The sequence below is a fragment of the Aureobasidium pullulans genome, assembly GCF_000721785.1.
Source record: "Aureobasidium pullulans EXF-150 unplaced genomic scaffold scaffold_9, whole genome shotgun sequence".
Classification (NCBI taxonomy): Eukaryota; Fungi; Ascomycota; class Dothideomycetes; order Dothideales; family Saccotheciaceae; genus Aureobasidium; species Aureobasidium pullulans.
Window position 1 is genome coordinate 885,568 of NW_021941029.1, and position 19,369 is coordinate 904,936.

Genomic DNA, 19,369 nt, shown 5'->3' on the forward strand with positions numbered 1-19,369 from the left:
TCTACGTGCCATCCTGATGTCGCTCAGATTGGTTTGGTCTCCTCGTCCACGCCTCCGGGATTGTCCTTGAAATGGAGTAGATGCACCTTCTCGGTGTCGTGAGTAGCACTCACGGCCGTAAATTCCAGGACAAACACGGACAATCGGTGGCTTACTGCCTCAATGAACGTGCACTCGGATCGAAGAAACTGCCTCAAAGTGAAGAGTTCTTTCGTGAATCAGTGTCACGGAAGTTGGGTAATCAAAGATGCCATGTGTTGCCAGCAAGAGCATCTACTTCACGTCCTCTCAGTGAACAAAGAACTAGCGCGGAAAGCATATTGACAGCTATGCCTTGCCTCTGCAGAGGACGAGAAGGATGGAATTCATGTCTAGATCTCGGCGCTCTTGCACATTTTCCCGATCAGAACACCATTCTCAACTTCAGCTTGTCCTGCTCAACAATCTCGTCCTTCTTGGTCATGAGCTCCTCCATATCCCAGGGACAGCTAACATATCTTCCAGCCAACCACTCCCTGCGCTCAGCAGCCAACCAAGTGATCGTATCACCAGGTAGTTCGGGCTGATCTGGAAACGAGTTGCGAACACTTTCGGGCGCTGCTCCTTCACTGATCTTCGTCTTGATGGCACCAGGGTTTACACAAAATGTCAAGAGACCTTGCCCACCATATTCAAGCGCCAGAGATTCGGTCCATCTCAGCATTGCCAGTTTCGAGCTCCGATAGCTTGCGGTGGTAGGACGAGCACTCAATGCGCCTGATGAGGCTACGTTGATCATGGTGCACAACCCACTGCTGCTGCTGCTCGAGGTTGATAACAACATGGGTAGAAAAGCACGAGACATGCTGATGAGACCATGGATGTTGACCTCCCATGTCCGCCATAAGACATCTGGGTCTGATTCGAGGGTGGATTTGTTCGGCTCCATGTGGGCGGCATTGTTTACAAGAACGTCCAATCTGCCGTTGAATGCTTTTAGGACACTTTCATACATTGCCTGGACGCTCTCCTGTTTTGTGATGTCAACCTGATAGCTTAACACTAGAGGTTCAGAACGTCCGGCTTGCACTGCAGCACCCTTGAGCTGCTTCACGAGCTCGTCTGACACACCGTGCAAATCGGCCACAGCTATTGCAGACGCTCCCGCACGAGCGAAGGCCGTGGCTGTAGCATACCCAACACCACTGTCCCAGGCCGCGCCAGTGACTAGAATGTGTCGCTCGCTCATGTCCAGTCGCAATGGTGAGATATGATCGTAGGTAGTGTTGTGTCGTTTTGATGTAAAGTATCCTCCGGATCGCTCGACTTGAGAGTTTCTGGCTGCCATGATTGAGACTTGACGATGAAGAAAGGGTGGAAATGGCGTGTCATTAGTGTGGGCGACTTCGAAGATTTATATAATCTGTAGTGGTCTCGGAGGGTTTATTACCTGAATAGTACGTGTACCCCACCGACGACACGGTGTCCGAGAAAAGACCAAATCCGTTCCCCTCCCAATGAGAGGCGAAATTGCTCAAGAAGCCTCGCCGTGTCGGATGTCAAACCTCTTCACGACCGGTATGCTACGCATGCTCCTCAGCTTTCTGAGTCGCAACGGAGTGGTCGAGGGTTGAGTAGCAGTGATAAGGGTTTGACTATCAAAAAGCTGGCCTACATACCCCAAAGGCACTCGAGGACCTGGGGATCCGAACCAGAACTGTGGACACACTCTCTCTTCTTTGCAAAGCTATGAAAAATGCTGTCGAAACACAAGATGCTCCTGATGACGAAACGCATGTCCATTGAGAGTAACATCTTCAACGTGCTCTCTCAGGACAATCAAACCACATTAAATCTGTTCTGTTTTCCGATAATCAGCTCGGTGGTCGGTCGGATGATTGTGAAAGATGTTCGGTGCGACTCTCCTTCATCTTGAACTCGCCTGTCCTCTCCGTCCCAGCAAAATATTCATGCTCCTTCTGATGCAGGAGCCCGCGGCCACCGACGTAATCGCGCCAAGACACTTTGTCTTTCCCAAAGCGGCAGTTGACTGCGATGTTCCTTCCGCAAAGAAAAAAGAACATAACGGTCATCATATCAGGCCAGTCGGAACGCCATTCCACCTCAAACCTGTATGTACATAGGTATCAGGGGCGTCATTCTGATCCGGACCGATATTCTGCGTTGTCCTCTTTTACTTAACATCTGTAGGGCAAATGGTGAAATATGAGTAATTCGCTCGGCATCTTCAAACATTGCATTTCTTGGTAAGCATTTTGGGAGTGTCTTTCTCCCTATATCTGTGGCGGTAGTCGTTACGTTCGCTCTTCGATAGAGTATACACTACCTTATTCTATTCTTGTTCATCTTTGTTGTTCGCACTTGGACAGACTAAACACGATGAAAGAGGAATCGCCACTTGGTAACCAGGTACATCCTCCGGTTCTCGACCTAGAAGATGAATCAGAAGAAGCTCGATGGGAAAGGAAAGGAAGAGAAAGACCCGAAAAATTCAAGACTACAGCTCAAGAAGTTGGGTTTATATTCGCGGTCGTCATGGCACAACTCATGTCTGAGTTCTACGTTTCTGGATTCATCGTTCTTATCCCAACACTAGCAAAGGAACTGGACATACCACCAGAGTCAACAACATGGCCAGCAGGTGCTTTCTCGTTGGTAGTCTCAACCTTTCTACTACCACTTGGACGAATTGCCGACATGTACGGAGCCTACCCTGTTTACGTAGGCGGCATCATCTGGACGGTAGTATGGTCAATCATCGCTGGATTTTCAACCAACGAGATCATGCTGGACGTCTGCCGTGCATTCCAGGGCTTCGGACCAGCTGCGTTCTTGCCAGCTAGCATGGCGTTGCTCGGCAGTATCTATCGCCCAGGACCTAGGAAGAATCTTGTTTTCTCAATCTATGGCGCAATGGCACCTCTCGGTTTCTTCGCAGGCATCTTCTTTGCTGGTATATCGGCTCAATATGCGAATTGGAGATGGTACTTCTGGATTGGCGCTATCATCAGTGCGTTCAGCGGCCTGGCTGGATTCATGACAATCCCTTCAGATGTTGCTGAGAGACGCGCGATGAACATCAAGATGGACTGGCTCGGCACTTTCACCATCTCGGTCGGTATTGTTTTGGTCGTCTTCGCCTTGACGGGAAGTTCTGGAGCTCCACACGAATGGGCGACCGACTACATCATCGCGACCATGGTCATTGGCGTGGTCTTCCTGTGTCTCTCAGTATATGTCGAGGGATGGGTTGCTGAAGCACCGCTGCTCCCGCCGGAACTCTTCAAGATCAAGTACATGAAGCCCCTTGTGTTAGCATTGCTGTTGACGTATGGTGGTTGCGGAATATACCTGCTATACGCCACCAACTACATGTCAGAAATCATGGGAGGCTCGCCAATGCAGCTTGTGGCCTGGTGGTCACCGGCAGCAGTGGGTGGTTGTATCATTGCGACCGTAGGCGGCTTCGTGCTACACTTGCTTCCAGGCACAATACTCATTGCCATCGCCTCGGTTGCCTGGATCATATCGCCATTGTTGTTCGCTCTCGTACCTGTGGGCGGACAGAATTTCTGGCCATACGTGTTTCCAGCCATGGTGTGCTGCACGATTGGCATTGACATCACTTTCAATGTCACCAACATTTTCATCACGACGAGTTTGCCTGCTCGTCAGCAGGGCTTAGCCGGTGCACTTATCAACAGTCTGCTGCAATTGGGTATTGCAATTGCCCTCGGTCTAGCAGACATTACGGTGTCTCAGACAGCGGACCAGGGGGTAGCTCAGAAGTACAAGAATGCGTTTTGGCTTGAGGTTGGGTTGGCAGGTGCTGCGCTTGTGGTCTTCCTTGGATTCGTGAAACTCGACAAGGCGAAAAGCCAAGCGACAGCAGATGAGAAAAGCGTGGTCCAGTCATAGAGTTTGTTGAGGGTGTTGGAGATGTTAAGAGAGCAAGAGATGTGGTTTTATATAACGATATTTTTGATACCCATGTCGTGTTAGATACTAGTAGATAGTCTTGCATGTGAAGATGCGATAAGAACAGATTGGCGCAATCTCATTCACAACCGTATTCGGAGCGACAAAGCGTTGAAGAAATTGTGTGCTGACAGTCAATTCATGAGATGATCTGGCTAGGTGGCAGTGGGCAGTGAATTCGACAGTGACGGGAGTGGTTGATGGCGACGCGACATGTACGAAGATCGAATTGTGGATCTTCTAGGTTGGCGGAGAGCAAAGATTGGTACGGGGCCACGAATCCAGTTTCGTCGAGCACCAAGGGGTCAGCGAAAACAGGGAGATGGAAGGTGTTGCTTGGCGCTTCACGTGACGATCCCTCTCAACCGCAACTTCCAAAGCTGGAGATGGGGCTTCTTGTTATTGCCCCCTTCGACTGTCCATACAAGACTCTGTGCTTCTATCTTCGACGGCCAGTGTCACTTTTCCCGTAAGTTGCACCAGAACCATGCCCGGACGAGCGCGAAATGTATCGTCAGGCGCGCACCGGCTCCTCCGGTCGAGTGCGCATCATCAGGGGTGTCATGTCTTGTGGACAAGTTGCGCTTCATCGAATGCGAAGTTGCTGCCTGTCTGCCATTCACTTCCACCTGGCCTCGTACAAAGAGCTGCAACGTTCAATTCTCGACTTGGTTAAGAACCTCCGCTGACGACTCGATTGTTACATCAGGCCGCTCCGTCATATAACCACCACCCACACGACACTTTTATCTACAACACAGCCAACATGGGTCTCACATTCTCGCGTCTGTTCGACCGTCTCTGGGGAAAGAAGGAGATGAGAATTCTTATGGTCGGTCTCGATGCCGCCGGAAAGACCACCATTCTCTACAAGCTGAAGCTCGGTGAAATCGTCACCACCATCCCCACAATTGGTCCGTGTCTTCGTCCATCGTTATCCGTTCGACTCGAGAAGCTGACTTGAGCGCTTGCCTACAGGTTTCAACGTCGAGACCGTCGAGTACAAGAACATCCAGTTCACCGTCTGGGATGTCGGTGGTCAGGACAAGATCCGTCCCCTCTGGAGACATTACTTCCAGAACACTCAGGGTATCATCTTCGTCGTCGACAGCAACGATCGTGACCGTGTCGTCGAGGCCCGTGAGGAGCTGCAGCGCATGCTCAACGAGGACGAGCTGAGAGATGCTCTCCTCCTGGTCTTCGCCAACAAGCAGGATCTTCCCGTAAGTTACTGCCGTTCTGACCACTACAAGTCCCAAGCTAACAGCCCTCTCCCAGAACGCCATGAACGCCGCCGAGATCACCGACAAGCTTGGTCTGCACAGCTTGAGACAGCGCGCCTGGGTAAGTCCATGGTCACATCTTCACTCGGCCTTCCTCCGTCTAACACATATCCACAGTACATCCAATCTACCTGCGCCACTTCCGGTGACGGTCTGTACGAGGGTCTGGAATGGTTGAGCAACTCGCTCCGCAAGGCTGGCCACCAGTAGACAATATCCCCAGCTTGAACCTTGTGTCCGTTTTCTGCCGCGCCTCAATTCATGTCTCTCAACCTCTTTTCCTCTCCGTCTCTTTACGATCGTGGACCTCCTATTCTCCGGCCCTTCATACACACGGGTATCTCTGCCCCCACGTGCGACCACAACTTCGATACCAAACCTCACAACAAAGTCAACAGAAAAGCGAAAAACAAGAAAATGGAAATGACGAGAAAAAGAGTGTCACGATGAGAAGCACAATGACCTCTTTTCGACGACCTTTCCTCATCGTCGACGAAAGACGAGAGAGGGCAAGGAAAGGGAGAGGGGGACAAAAAACCAACCCAGATGTTGAATGTCTATTTTGGCGGAAGGGGGAGGCGTTTTTGTTGTCGTGGTTTCTCTTTATTTTCTCTGCTTTTGCTAAATATGCATAACCTCCCTTTTTTGATCAGAACTCGAATGTTTTACGGCTCCTTAAATACTGTTTGAAACGCCTTTCGAAGCGGTGAGGTGAAGTGCAAGTCAACAAGTGCGTTTAGACGATTACGTTCCTTTGCACAGAAATGTAAGGACTTTATAAACAAAAGACACGAGGCTTCCTGAGCAGTGTCTGCTTTCTGTATCACTTGTGCTATCTTTGGAAATGCATCTTGCTCTCTTTCTCTTTCTCTCTCTCTTCCAAAATGAGAACTGTGGATTTGCTTGATTCCCCCAGAAATGCCCTGTTGAAACTCCATTTCCCAAAACTCCGGGCAAGAACATGATTGCAATGCTGTTACGAGATCTGAACCCTCCTCAAGTCTCGTTACTCGTCTCCTTCCTTCTAGGCAGCCATCGATCACTGGTGCTGCTGTTGTTGTTGTTGTTGCTGCTGCTGCTGCTGCTGCTGCTGCTGCTGTTGTTGCTGAGACTGGTTGCTAGACTTTGTGCTCAGACCGCTCGAGCTTCCAGGACGAGCCATCCATCCCTTCTCGAGCCAGATGTCGAGCAGAGGGGCCATGGGCTCCAACTCCTTGTCACCCAACAGATTGAACAGTCTTCCTACGTTGACGAAGTGGATGAAGCAGGTGTTCAACTCCTTGTAAGCGCCCAAATGCCAGAACTCAAGCCAATGGGCGTGGTAGATGTGAGCATAACAACGCAGCATCTGGCGGTAAATGTTGCGGATGTCGTTTGCGAATTGAGGAGGGAAGCCCGAGGCCTTGCCCAGCCAGTTGCTTGGATCTGAAGCGGAGAGCGAGGGAGGGGCGCTGATGAAGGTGTCGGTGGGGAAGATTGAGGGGTCTGTGATTTTGCCGGCGATCCACTTTTGGACGTAGGAGATGTATTGGGGAGCGGGGACGCGGACGCTTTCACGTTTGGCGTCGAGCCAGGTGTAGGTCATGGCGCCGGCGCTCATGGCTGGGCAGCTTTGTTGGTTGCAGATTGAGACGCCCGTGTTACGGTCGGCTTCTTGGATGATCTTGAGCATACCGTCTAGTAGGCGGTTCTGTTCGACGACTGTAGGGTGTTGTATCAGTGGTGTGCCTTCTTTCTGTGGGTATGTCTATCTTACTCTGATGTGCGAGCCATTCACCCTCTTCCACGAGCACGGGCTTTGCTGCGAGAGTCATGAAATTACCTTTGACAATCAGGTTGGCGTATTGCTCGCGGAAGAAAAAGGGCGGTCTTTGGTTGTGGTTGAGGGAGTCGTTGGTGGGTTCTCTGCTCTCGAAAGACATGGCGGTGGCCGACAAGCCTGGCGATAAAGGCATCTGGTGCGAAGAGCCAGGAGCGAGGTTTGCTGGGCTCTGCATGGTTGGTGAGGGAGTGTTGGGCTTGGGTTGTTGTGTCTTGTTGCTTTGGCGGCCAAAGCCACGCCTGGAATTCGACGTGTCAGCTTTGTTTACAGAGAGAAAGTCGGATACAGCCAATGCGTGTGAGGGGTGGAGTGAATCCTTCCAGGCGTTGCCATGTCTTCAGTCGGGGCAATGTTTATACCAGAGAGTGAACAGGAAGCAAGGCATTCTCGGCCACATTTTCTGGAAGAAATAACACGCGACAACAGAAGAATGAAAGGCATTGACTTCGAGTGACACAAGGGAGCATTCCGGAAGCACTCACATATTGGAAATCCAAGAAGCCATGATTACGCTGGAGCCCTCTCAAAGGGATGTCTCGTTGGGATGAGAAGAATCAAATACGGACTTCTCTCTTGAGAGCTATCGCAGACAGCTGGAAGAGTGAGAATCGGGACGAAGCGGAGAGGAGTCGAGTGGATTGGGGGAAGAAGTCAGGTTGTATAACTCACTCTCCCTCCCTGCTTGCCCCTGCTTGTTTCACATGCTCGAGCTGCGACGCCTGGACCACGCTCAGCTGCGCGTTTGCTCAAACGTCAAACACAATTACTCGCTCCCGTCACTGCGCGTCGCGACTTGGCTAGCATGAGCTCCTCGTACTCTTTCACTGAGCAAGCCATCGAGTGCGCCAGTCGCCATCAATCTTCTCAGTCATCCCACTCGACTTGTCGCTTTGACTCACTGCCTCTCGTCGTCCGCTATTTCCAGCCTTCTCTTCAACCTCCTCTCCAACAAGACAGAGCGCAACAACACATCAAAATGTCGGACCAAGTACCCACCGATCCTAGCGACCACGCCCCTCCAGATGTGCCAGGCGCAGTCACCAGCGCAATCTTGCCTGTCGATGAGCCAGCCCCGGACAACTTGAGTGAAGACGAAGACGACATTATTCCCAGAAAGAGACCGCTTGCCGACTTGGTCAACACAAAGATCGACGACGAGGAAGTCTCCAACATGGGGGACGATGACGACCTGTTCGGCGATGGCGGAGATGATGAAGACCAAGAAGAAGCTGCGCCGTATGCTGATACCTCATGCGTCCGCTATGCAACTCTCAGCTGACAATCTGCAGCGAACCGCTGCGCACTCTCGAAGACGAGGAACTGGATTCTGGCGATGACGAGGGTCGCCACGACCGCATGCCCTCAGAGCAATACGATCAGGAGACTCAGAATGTCGTTATCCAGGAGTCGAGTATGAGCAGACAACATCTACCCGAGCCCAGCGACGGCGAGGTACGACTTGTGATATTCATCGCCATCCCCCTGCTAACCGTCCTAGATGTATTTGACTAGAATCCCCAAATTCCTGTCCATCGAACCTCGGAAATATCACCACACCACCTACCAACCACCTACCACTGATCATCACTCGCGTGAGGCTGCCCCTGGCTTCTCCGCCTTCAGTACCGCCATCAGCACTGTTCACTGGAGACGCTCTCCTTCCGACGATCAGAAAATTCAGTCCAATGCACGCATTCTGCGCTGGTCTGATGGCAGCTTGACACTACAACTCGCCTCGAACCCTACACAGCAATACGAAATTGAGGGCAACCCCCTTGCTCCTCGCCAGCGTCACCCTACCAAGCCTACCCCAACAAGTCTGAGACCTGGCAGAAAGGATCACGCCAACGACTCATACACATATTTGACTGTCCCTGATCCTTCTAACGGTCTCCTTCGCGTCACTCACAAAATTACTGCTGGCCTGTCGATTCTTCCTTCCGCTGATACGACCGATGATGCACTGGAGAAGTTGCAAAACTCGCTGGCTGCCATTTCGCAAGGCAAGAACAAGAGCAGCGCAGGCGGTATCGAAGTTCTCAACATTGACGAAGATCCCGAGTTGGCCAAGAAGAAGGCCGAGGTCGCAGAAAGAGAAAAGGATCGTGCTCGCAAGCGAAGAGAAGCAGCCGAAACCAGAGAGCGCGAGAGAAACGGACGTGCACTTGGTCGCGCGGGTCTTGGCTCGAGGGGCTATGGCGGTAGTCTCACTGCTGGCATGCTCGAAGACGATGAGCTTGGCGGTGGTGGTCGCCAAAGAGCTAGAGCAAAGCCTAAGAGGCGCCAACGCCGCAACAGTGAATACAGCGAGGATGAAGACTTTGGTCGCAAGAAGAGCAACTTTGGCAACGACGAGTACGACGAAGAGGACGACTTCATCGCCGGTAGTGACGAAGAGGAAGCTGTTGACGATGATGAGGATGAGGACGATGGCATCGTCGAGGATAGGCGGCCTAAAGAGCGTGCACCTAAGCGTGCAAGTCCCGATGAAGACGACGAGGACGCAGAAGGCGAAGACGATGACATTCCTCAGGCCGGCAGAGCCAAAAGAAGGAGGGTCATCGACGAAGACGACGACGACGAGTAATCTCAACCACGAAAGTATGCACGATTTGTATCATCCAATTGGGATTGCCACAACCAGTTCACCGCACACCTCTCCGTTATGTCACACCAGTCTTTTAGCAGCATTCCCAACAATTCATTGGCAAAGTTCGATGGTTGTGCATCTCTGGTTTAGCATCACCTATTATGTGGCCGATGACTTTTCATGCGTTGAGAGCTGCGTGAGGAGAAGTGGCAGAAGGTTTCAGGCACGAAACACTGCCAAAACACAAACAGAGTCAGCAACACACCCCATCGAATGGTTTACCGCGAGATAAGTTGTCTTCTCCTTTGAGTTCAGACCCCACATTAGCGATCGGCATGACCGGTAGCGGCTGAGAAGTCAAGCAGTAGAAGCTCTGACCTCATGTGACGTTATAAGAGACAAGCACTCCAGCCACCGGCGACCTCGATATTGACACTTTCTATCTGCTTGGCTAGACATACCATCTTAATCTTATACTCAAAGGTCTCAAAAGCTATCCTTTACATATTCTTCCATAATGTCGACTCAAGCGCCTGGCTTCTACACAGCACCTTCGGACAGAGACACACCACAGCAAGACCGTGGGATGTTCCATCATGAAAGCAAGAAGCATGAGTGCCATCACTACGCTCGCATGTACGGTGGTCAAGCCGCAAGCGCCATGGTAAGTTGAGAGTACACAAAATAAGCCAAAGGCCTCCCAGATGGTGGTTTCAGCTTCGAATCTACACCTCAATGTAGCGATCTCATTGCAGATATGTTGTTGAGCGACGCCCTGATGAGTTCGTTTGCTGCTGGTCCTGCTGGCCCTGTAATGGTCCATGGGTTTCTTGTCATTAGAATCATGCTAACTCGACCCTTTAGATGTGGGGATTTGGTGCCACTTTGGGTGCAGACGCTGCAAATGCTGCCGTGGGAGAAATGAGGGTACGTCTTGCTTTGCTTCCAGTCAGACAACATGATGCTGACGATCATATAGCAATGGTGGAGACATTGAACAGCAGGCTTGCAGTTCCCTTTTCTCATTGACGAATATTACATGAACAAACTTTTACTCGACGCTCGCATGCGACGGAAAGTAACTAATAGGCTGAACTTTTGTTCGAGTAGAAGACCACTTAATAAAGATGTTTCGTCGAAGACAAGCCGCCAATCAATCTCCTTATCATACGTGCAAGTATCGCTATAAGCGTCAGAGAAGGCACAGAGTATCATTCGATCCAACCAAAAGTAGGCACCGGACAGTACTGACAGAAACAATATTCTGGACTCGGTTGGGACGCCCGCCCGAGTTCTTCGGCGATACTGAAAGTGGCAGGCACGCGGTCGGAAGTCGGTCGCGGCAGCCTGAGGCCAACAACGCACCTTCTCTAAATCAAGTATCAAGCATGTGCTGCCTGGACTCAAGTCGCACCTTCGCGCAGATGGCTTTCTCTTTGATGCACATGCTTCTGCACCACGCTTCAATGCAGAACTCGCTCGTTACTGCAATACTACTACCGGCCATCTCCTTATCGGTTGCCGCACTGATCATAGTCGGTGTATACTTCCAGCCTGGTCTGACAGCTACGATGCCTCCCAAGCGTACCAAGAAGGCTCCTGTCGTGCCCAAGACTCAGGGCAGACTCAACTTCGAGCGCCAGCCCAAACCACAGGCCTCGGTCCCGCCCCTCATTCAGGTGCTTTCTCAATACCAGCTTATGATCATGGTCACCGACCAGCTATCCTCGGCCGACATCATCCACCTCACCTCTACATGCAGGGAGATCAAGACATACCTCACCGATGACGAGACAATCTACACCAGGATCAAGGACCGTGCCCTCTGCGACGGCAAGGGTATCGAGGCCAGAGCAAAGCTGGAAGGGAGACGTCACCAAGGCCCAGGTGGAGTGCGAAGGCATAGTATCTGAGCCCTGCGATGGCTGCCATGCCATGGTCTGCAACGTAAGTGCCCCTCTCCCCCTTGTCGGTTCAGGGGCATCCACGCTGCAGAAATGCGCGATATTTTTGAGATCGGTGCAAAAGAACCCCTGAGAGAGCAACTACTAACTACGATCAGAATTGCCGTTACCACATCACGTACCTGGATGACCTGCCCTGCTGCAAGAACGACGCCGAGCACTGGGAGTCTCACGAAGCCGACTTCGCATCTGTCATCGAAACTGTTCGCCTCTGTCATGCCGACCATTGCGGCGAGTGCCCCGACTTCCACTCAGGCAACTTCCCTATCGAAGGTATCAGAGCCGCTCTTCTTGCCGGCGAGCCTCGCGAGCGCCGTTTCTGCACAGACTGCAGACCAGACCTGGACGACGGTGATGGAGATGTAGATGTGGAAGCCATCTGTGACATCATCGCAATGCATGAAATGGATGGTAACTGGTGCTTCTGCACTTTGAGCGAGAAATTCATCGAAGAACGCTGGCTTTGTATTCCATGTTTCTTCAAGCTGGAGACTGAGGCTTACAGTCGCCGCTCAAAGAGAGAGATCTACAAGTGGGAGATGGAGGAAGGTGTCAAGACACGCAAGCACGTCAAGACTGTGAGTTCTGGTGGGTGGCTTTGCGCTGCCAAAGCTAATTCATGATAGGAGTACTTCTGCGATTGTGGCAAAGTCGCCAATGTTGGATGCCTGGCGTTGTGCAGATGGTGCGATGACTACATCAGGACCGCCCAGGTGGATGAGTTCATGGAGTATTAGCAGATCGGTCCACGATGACTCTCGATGATTCGTTGAAGTCTTTGCTACATGTGTATAGCTTATGGAGGATCAAGGCGGTGGCTACAGAGCCCTTACGCTTACGAGAACATGATATACGAATCAAACATGACCATTGTATCTTACTCCTTGACCACTCCATTTATGCGCTGTAGCAATGCACGATAGTTTTGAGAGAGGGGTACTCGCTTGAGGAGAGTGCTTCTCTGGCGAGGCTTCACTGGATCCAGCTCGAGTGCTGAAAACGTTGTGTGTTACCACAAGCAAATTCTGCTCACATACGGGCCCAAGAACGAAATGGATGATTTTGCATGCGTAGTGCCTGTTTTGCACGCGTGTGCTGGATGGCCGTTTCACTCCGTGACACTTTGTGTTTATACAGCTCTGTATAGCACATGAGAAGAAATCAGCAGAGAGAAAAATAAGGACAGGAAGATCAAGTTGTGACCCCCTCAAGCGTGGACTGGTATACCGAAAGCCTCAAGCTGCTTTGTATATCCGACTTGGGCCCATCTGTCTCGCTCCTGTTGATCGGGTAGATACACAATCCCCAGCATACCGGCAGCATTGGCTCCGTAAGGACCCTCGCTACTTCGACGAGGTATAACGGTGATCCAGTCCGCGGTCATGGCTACATTGTAATCTCTGCTGCCTTCACCCAATCTCGCTAGCGTTTCACGCGACATCTCAAGGAGGCGGAGGTATGCTCCATATGCCGTTTTTGTGTCGGCGTGGCTGGGGAGACGGATGGCGAAGTGCTTGAATGGCACGTTTGCTATGTTTGTGGAGACGTCTGGGAGAGTTAGCAAGTTATGTGTGAGGGAGATGGGAGAAACTATGACAGACCATCATAGGAGCAAGCCCTCGAAGGCCACACCGCATGCTCAGGCAGTGGAAACACCTGCGTATGCTTATGTCCCTGCGACGACCCAGCATTGACACCGCAATTGTAAATGATCAACGAAGGCGTCTCGAATGCTTTCAAAACAGACCATGCCGCATTGATATCTGACATGTCCAAATCATCGGTCTGAAGAGCATAGTGTGTGGTAGGAATCACAGTCATTGGTCGAAATATACCCCATTTGTTGACCAGAAGACGATGTGTGGAACCCAATTCCGTTACGATTTCTTCTGGATTTGGGTTGATGAATGGACCACCGGCCTTTTTCCTACTGGGCGCATTTGCGGGAAGGATGGGCTTCTTGTTCAGTATGCCTGCGATGATGAATTGGAACTGATGGTGTGGTCAGTAAACCAGTCTGGGCCATGATATGGACGAAAACTGTTCTTGATTGAAGAAAGGCGGCTCGACTTACATCAAAGCCGTTGATTGTGATCAATTCAGACGGGGCTTCTTCATAGAATATCTTTTCCTGGCTGGCAAGGCTGTCGAATATGGCCAGCGTCTTTTGCTCGAGATTTGGTAGGTGCAAAGGCTCCATTGGACGAAAGTTGAGGGTGACGTGTTTTCAGATTTGGAAACTACGAGAGGTGTTGAAGATTAGAAGTGAAAGGTTGGTGGTTTTCCGTGTGATGAGAGTTGTTTGGCTGTGAATCGCGATTGCTGCTCCTGTCTACGGTGAAACCAACTAGGCTGGCCTCAATGCATAGATTATGTATTGACAATTTGGAAACATCACCATAATTCAGTCGCAGTGGTTTAGTGGTAAAATTCGTGCTTGCCATGCACGAGCCCCGTGTTCGATTCACGGCTGCGACATCACTTTTGCTTCCAGTCTCGGTATTTTTGCGCATATGGAATCAAGCGTTCATCAAGATCGGGAGTATCATGATTGGAAAGCGACAATCACTACTCATAGTTAGGAGTATGTGAAATAGGGCCAAGCTTCATGGAATGTGTGCTCCAGCTACCCGAATCACTTCTGCCTTTCTCCTAGTCACGGTCACGTAAAGATATAAGTCTACAGGGATTCCGTATTTGGGACATTCTGTATCTGTGGCGATGTCAAGACGGCTCACTTTCAATATGAATTAGATGTGAAATGAACTGTAATATTCTATAAGGTATTGTTGACTGTCGTTAGTACATGGGGCAGGATATATCAAGTGCGCACTTTTTGTCGTAAGGTCATCCCTTCCTGTGGAACCCACTTCTCCAGAACCTCGACACTCTGGTCAATGGAGAATGATCGATCATCGTCGGGCAAGAACCTGGGTGTATCGGACTGTATTGACATGACCCTGTCAGCCCATCGCATCAGCCTCTTGACGAGCTCTGGGAAGTCCAGAGCACTCATGCCTCCTCTCATCATGATCATTCGGTGCTGGGCAGGACGGTGTATCAGATTGGCGGCACTCCTGTCACCGTACATGCTCTCATGGAGGGCGATGCGACCGACGGCAAGAATCAACGGATCACTGATGGCGCGGACGGGATCGTTCAGAGCTTCGTTTATGGACCTGACTGCTTGATCACGTAACCAGAGCGCCGTTTCAGGCGGCAGAGCTTTCAGTCGTATCAAGTCGCCGGACGCAAAGAGCAGTCGGACATTGAAGAGAGCGGAGTCCGCGAGAGCGTGTTGGGTCATGAACTGTTCCCACTTCAGTCCTTGTTCATTGGAGATGCGTAATGCGGGCCAGCCGCGAGGCGCAAAGACGGTCAACATGTGATGTAATACTCGATCATACCAAGGTTGGCTGTTGACAGGATAACAGTTGAATGCGTCGCGAATGCCGCTGCCCAGGTCGTGAGGGCTAATGAGTGCGGAATTCGGAGTAGTCAAGCTTGTTCCTGGAGACTGTACTGATGATATCCATGACGAGACCAATGCCGTAGGGCTTGCGATAGCAGAGACTGAAGAAGTAGAGGCCGAGGACAAACTCGCTGGTGCTCGTTTGCGAGACGTCGATGTCTGACTGCTGCGTGCTGCCCGTTTTCGTTTTGTGTTGGATTGCACTGGTGATTCATCCGTGACTTCGGTAGCACGAGACTTGGCGGTAGTCGTTTTTCGTGAAGGACTCGTCTCCCAGATGAACTTTCGATCAGAATAATGATGCGAAGCAGGTGCAACCTCTGGCTCGGAAACACCCGAGCCCTTCTTGCCATCGGTTAATTGGAGAGCAGGAGCAACGTTTGGCTTGTCTGGTGCTTCATACAAAGCCTTTAGGTCGACCGGATAAGAAAATCGAGGGAGTTGTTCCGTCTCGGGAAGTTTTTGGTGGATCTTAGGGCGCGCGCCTGATGCCCATCCCGAGGCAGCGGCCGCACTACGAATGCGCTTTTTGTTCCCTTCCGATGCAGCCTCTTGGGGAGCGGTAACATTGACGAAGGTGAAACGTTGTTGCGAGGTCATATCAGCCTCTGGTAGCCCCAAGGCATGGTACTGAATGGATTGGACGTAGGTGGGATTAGATTAAACAGACAAGGTGGGCTGCTGCAGGGTCTGATTGAAGAGTACAGATCAGATTGAATATGACGGGACTCATGCGAATTTGAGAGGTTGAGACATGAGGCTCAACATGGCCTCAGAAAGCAGTTTGATGGTGATTGGCAATGTTTAAGTTGTCGGAAGGGTCATAGCCTTGTGAAAATCGGTTCACTAGGCCCGGCAGCTCCGGTGTGCAAACTACAAAGGGTTTACTGGATGTTGGATCGGTGTGGGAAAACCGATGAGTGTGGACATCTGGCACAGGGACCGAGGACATCGAGGCTTACGTTAGAGTAGGTGAGTTGACAAAAGGGTTTAGATCTTGACCTAGTCCCAAGCAGGCATGGGCGAATCGGAGGCCAAGGAGCGTCCCAACCACAGGGCCTCGTCATGTAGGCGCATCTGAGCCCTGAGTCGTTTGAGTGCACATGCGAGCTTTGGAATGTTGACCGCATGGGAAGGATCGGGCCTACACGAAGCTCAAGCGAAACAGCGAGAGCCTTGACTCGTGGCAGAGAATTGGCTGATGATGAAGAAGAAGGTGCGAGACGGTGGGCTTTCTTGAACGACGGGCGGCCTTACTGAATTGGGAAAAAGTCGATTGCTTCGCAAAGCTAAAAAGTTAGGGCGGGTCCCTTTCCCCGCAAGGCTGTGAGTGACGATCTTGCTTGGTGCTCTCCGCAGCTGAAGGAAGGAACGCTTGAACGCTCGGTGCATCTGTTCCGGTGGGTTGCGAGCAGGTCAAGGGAACAAAGACTAAACCAACTTGACAGACATCAGCCATGGCGCTCGAGGACGAGTCTCCTGTATCGGTGCAGGATGGAGGCGGTAGCAACAGCAACAGCAGCGGCAAGCGCAAGAGCGACGAGAGCCAGCAACAGCAGCAGCAACGCGCAAAGCGCAATCGCTACATTTCGATAGCCTGGTACGCGACCACTCTACACTCTTCATCCATCAATTCCCAGTCTCCAATCTGTCACACGTCACCATACAGACAACACACTGACGCCCACAAGCAACGAATGCAAGCGACGAAAGATCAAATGCAATGGCCAGACTCCGTGTCAGCGATGCGGCAACCTCGCTCTTGATTGCGTATACGCACCCAACTGCTGCACTTCGAATTTCAAAGATACCGATGAGTACAGGAACATGTCCAACCAGATCGCCTCGCTGCAAGACCAAGTCAATGCCCTCTTCGCCAGCATGAATACCCTACGCGCAGACCTCAATACCCAACAACCACCCATAGATCCTTTCCTACAGCACCAATCTATCTTGCAGCACGACCAAGTCCCCTCCCCAGAAGCCACTCGCAGAAAGAGCATGTCAAGAAGGCCGACCTTTAGGGGCCCTACAAGTCTAGAGTTCAACCTAGGTGTGGCCAAGAACCATTTGGAAAATATGGGCATAGCTCCTGCCGCTCCCGACGACGATGGCCTACGCGAAGAGTCGCCCAATGGAGATGTCTTAGCGACCGCTCCACTGCACGCCAGCAAGGACCCTATTTGGCATGTCAATCGCGAAGAAGCCTTGCGTCTGATACGCGTCTATCAAGATGACATGCACATCATGTACCCTCTCGTCTCCATCCCCGAACTCACTGCATATGTCAATAAGCTATATACCTTCATGGAATCCGCTCAGCGCACTGGCCTCATGATGAGAGCCTTTCCGGGAGCCGACAGTATTGACGATGAAGAGACAAACATCTTGAAGATTGTTATGGCTACTGCAATGGTCGTCGAAGGCTCTGGACGAAGCGATCTTGGACGCTCCATGTATGCCTACGTGCAACCTTCTATTGATGCTCTCTTTCTTGGCGATACAGGTTTGAGAAGTGTACAGCTGCTTGCACTTGCAGTACGATAATCGCCATGACTCATTGTTTCAGCTTACTGATCGTATACAGGCGACTTATCAATTCCATTGCGACAATGAAGGCATCTCATGGCGTATCATAGGACTCACAGCACGCCTTTGTATCGAATTAGGTTTACATCGCAGGGAGACGTACGATCGGATGGAGGAAGAGCCACGGACCATGGCAATGCTCACCTTTTGGTCCGTCTACTGTCTTGATAGGAGATGGAGTTTTGGCACAGGAATGCCGTTTGCTCTGCAGGATTCAGACATCGATCCCAATCTACCTAAGCCGGTATGTTTCGCGTTATTGTTTCCAAATATATCCAAGCTAATCAGAAGCCACAGGGCGACAAATCTCTATACCTTACAGCAATGATCGATCACTTTGCTATTGCCAGCAAGGTACGGCACTTGATCTACTCTGACTCTAGCAGGAGGCAGGTCAGCAAAGAGGATGTAAGCTATCTCGACTTCCAGATTGTCAACTGGCATCGAAGCCTTCCTCGGCAGCTACACTGGGATCGCGAGTCATGGGGTCAGAGCGATACAGATGTCTCTCCTGGGCAGCAACGACTCCGGATTATCCTTTATCTGCGAGCAAACGTCATGCGAGTCATGATCCATCGACCAGTGCTGCATTCGGCGGCGTCTATAATGAGTAATCCCATCCAAGCGCAGACGGTAGTGGATATCGCCAAAGACACGATTCGTATCTTGACGCACATCAACCGAACAAGCAGGATGTATCGAGCGTCGCAAAGCTTGTTCAATGCGTTCCTCACGACTGCTCTGGCAGTTCTGTTCCTTGCAGTATCACACATGCCCGACACGTATGCTGCAGAGGTACGGGAAGAATTCTACATGGCACTCGACCTCGTAAGAGGCATATCAAAAGGTAGCTGGATTAGCAAGAGATTGTGGAAGACTATTCGGCTGCTCAAAGAGGTCGGACCAAAGCTGGGATTGATGACGAGCAACGGGCAGAACGATCCGAACCATTCAGCAGCAGTGGCCATGGCTGGACTCGCAGGACACAAGGTCGATGAAGGAGCATTCTTGAACACTGGTAGCTGGAACAACATGGGAAGTGCATCTTCCAACTCACCAGACGGCATGGTGCAAGACTTGACAAACCTGTTCGAAGCTGCTGGAGGGTATGCCAATGGATTCGGAGGTGGATTCGGGGCAGGAGTGCATCAGTTGGACCCGAGTGGATTTGGTGGGGAAGATGAGTTGAGCAGAATCTTGAGGGATTTATTCTGACGAAGGAATGGACGGATGGGTTGCTACATAGGCAAAGAACAAGACCAGACGAATGAAGACGAATTGCTGACCAGTAGGCATGATATGTACGAGTAGATGAGTTGATGGTCAATAGGATTGAGTTGAAGATGGCGTCCACGTGATGCGGCTCTGCGGAACAGGGCATCAAGTGGCAGGGCTTGGCGACTGGCTTGTCGGGAAACATCCCACTTGGATAGCAAAACAGCTGTATACAAGGCTGTGACGAGTGTCTGCAACAAAAACAAGAAAGAAAAAGAAAATCAAAGTGTGTCTCGAGAAGGTTATCGCCGTGACGCTTCGACTTTGCAGGTGCATGTTCGGCCGTTCACTTTCTAGTGCATAACAACAACAAGACAACGACGCTTCCAGGCCAATAATCTTTCACCCTCCAGTCTGCTGTCGCGCACCGTCCTTGAATCCAACAGCCTCGGCTCA

At 51.2% G+C, this 19,369-nt stretch overlaps 9 protein-coding genes across 9 annotated transcripts; 5 read left to right on the forward strand and 4 right to left on the reverse strand.

Moving 5' to 3' along the window:
• Positions 1-403: 403 nt before the first annotated feature.
• On the reverse strand, positions 404-1,327 carry M438DRAFT_335336 (NAD(P)-binding protein; the record flags this gene model as incomplete). Its single annotated transcript, XM_029903800.1, has 1 exon — positions 404-1,327. The coding sequence occupies one exon, from the start codon at positions 1,325-1,327 to the stop codon at positions 404-406; it is 924 nt and encodes a 307-aa protein (XP_029760752.1).
• Positions 1,328-2,179: 852 nt separating this feature from the next.
• On the forward strand, positions 2,180-4,061 carry M438DRAFT_345686 (putative MFS multidrug transporter). The gene has a single exon (XM_029905504.1). The coding sequence runs from the start codon at positions 2,380-2,382 to the stop codon at positions 3,916-3,918; it is 1,539 nt and encodes a 512-aa protein (XP_029760753.1). The 5' UTR covers positions 2,180-2,379; the 3' UTR covers positions 3,919-4,061.
• Positions 4,062-4,687: 626 nt separating this feature from the next.
• M438DRAFT_345688 (ARF/SAR superfamily) lies at positions 4,688-5,816 on the forward strand. The gene is made up of 4 exons (XM_029905505.1): positions 4,688-4,892; positions 4,957-5,201; positions 5,257-5,322; positions 5,379-5,816. Exons 1-4 carry the CDS (start codon positions 4,745-4,747, stop codon positions 5,469-5,471), a joined length of 552 nt encoding a protein of 183 aa, XP_029760754.1. The 5' UTR covers positions 4,688-4,744; the 3' UTR covers positions 5,472-5,816.
• Positions 5,817-6,300: 484 nt separating this feature from the next.
• On the reverse strand, positions 6,301-7,416 carry M438DRAFT_374639 (Mob1/phocein; the record flags this gene model as incomplete). Its single annotated transcript, XM_029908514.1, has 3 exons — positions 6,301-6,962; positions 7,018-7,322; positions 7,370-7,416. 3 exons carry the CDS (start codon positions 7,414-7,416, stop codon positions 6,301-6,303), a joined length of 1,014 nt encoding a protein of 337 aa, XP_029760755.1.
• A 1,080-nt stretch (positions 7,417-8,496) lies between these two features.
• On the forward strand, positions 8,497-9,670 carry M438DRAFT_273348 (uncharacterized protein; the record flags this gene model as incomplete). The annotated part of the gene is made up of 2 exons (XM_029900628.1): positions 8,497-8,535; positions 8,582-9,670. The coding sequence occupies 2 exons, from the start codon at positions 8,497-8,499 to the stop codon at positions 9,668-9,670; spliced, it is 1,128 nt and encodes a 375-aa protein (XP_029760756.1).
• Positions 9,671-11,244: 1,574 nt separating this feature from the next.
• M438DRAFT_397224 (uncharacterized protein) lies at positions 11,245-12,496 on the forward strand (the record flags this gene model as incomplete). Its single annotated transcript, XM_029909298.1, has 4 exons — positions 11,245-11,512; positions 11,544-11,620; positions 11,736-12,215; positions 12,264-12,496. 4 exons carry the CDS (start codon positions 11,245-11,247, stop codon positions 12,372-12,374), a joined length of 936 nt encoding a protein of 311 aa, XP_029760757.1. The 3' UTR covers positions 12,375-12,496.
• Positions 12,497-12,502: 6 nt separating this feature from the next.
• M438DRAFT_345692 (uncharacterized protein) lies at positions 12,503-13,924 on the reverse strand. The gene is made up of 3 exons (XM_029905506.1): positions 13,712-13,924; positions 13,239-13,629; positions 12,503-13,185 (listed from the first exon to the last, which is right to left on the reverse strand). Exons 1-3 carry the CDS (start codon positions 13,835-13,837, stop codon positions 12,845-12,847), a joined length of 858 nt encoding a protein of 285 aa, XP_029760758.1. The 5' UTR covers positions 13,838-13,924; the 3' UTR covers positions 12,503-12,844.
• Positions 13,925-14,393: 469 nt separating this feature from the next.
• Positions 14,394-16,013, reverse strand: M438DRAFT_345693 (uncharacterized protein). The gene has a single exon (XM_029905507.1). The coding sequence runs from the start codon at positions 15,707-15,709 to the stop codon at positions 14,459-14,461; it is 1,251 nt and encodes a 416-aa protein (XP_029760759.1). The 5' UTR covers positions 15,710-16,013; the 3' UTR covers positions 14,394-14,458.
• A 505-nt stretch (positions 16,014-16,518) lies between these two features.
• On the forward strand, positions 16,519-19,168 carry M438DRAFT_297102 (fungal transcriptional regulatory protein). Its single transcript, XM_029901935.1, has 4 exons — positions 16,519-16,709; positions 16,801-17,647; positions 17,697-17,942; positions 17,996-19,168. Exons 1-4 carry the CDS (start codon positions 16,567-16,569, stop codon positions 18,911-18,913), a joined length of 2,154 nt encoding a protein of 717 aa, XP_029760760.1. The 5' UTR covers positions 16,519-16,566; the 3' UTR covers positions 18,914-19,168.
• The last annotated feature ends 201 nt before the right edge of the window (positions 19,169-19,369 follow it).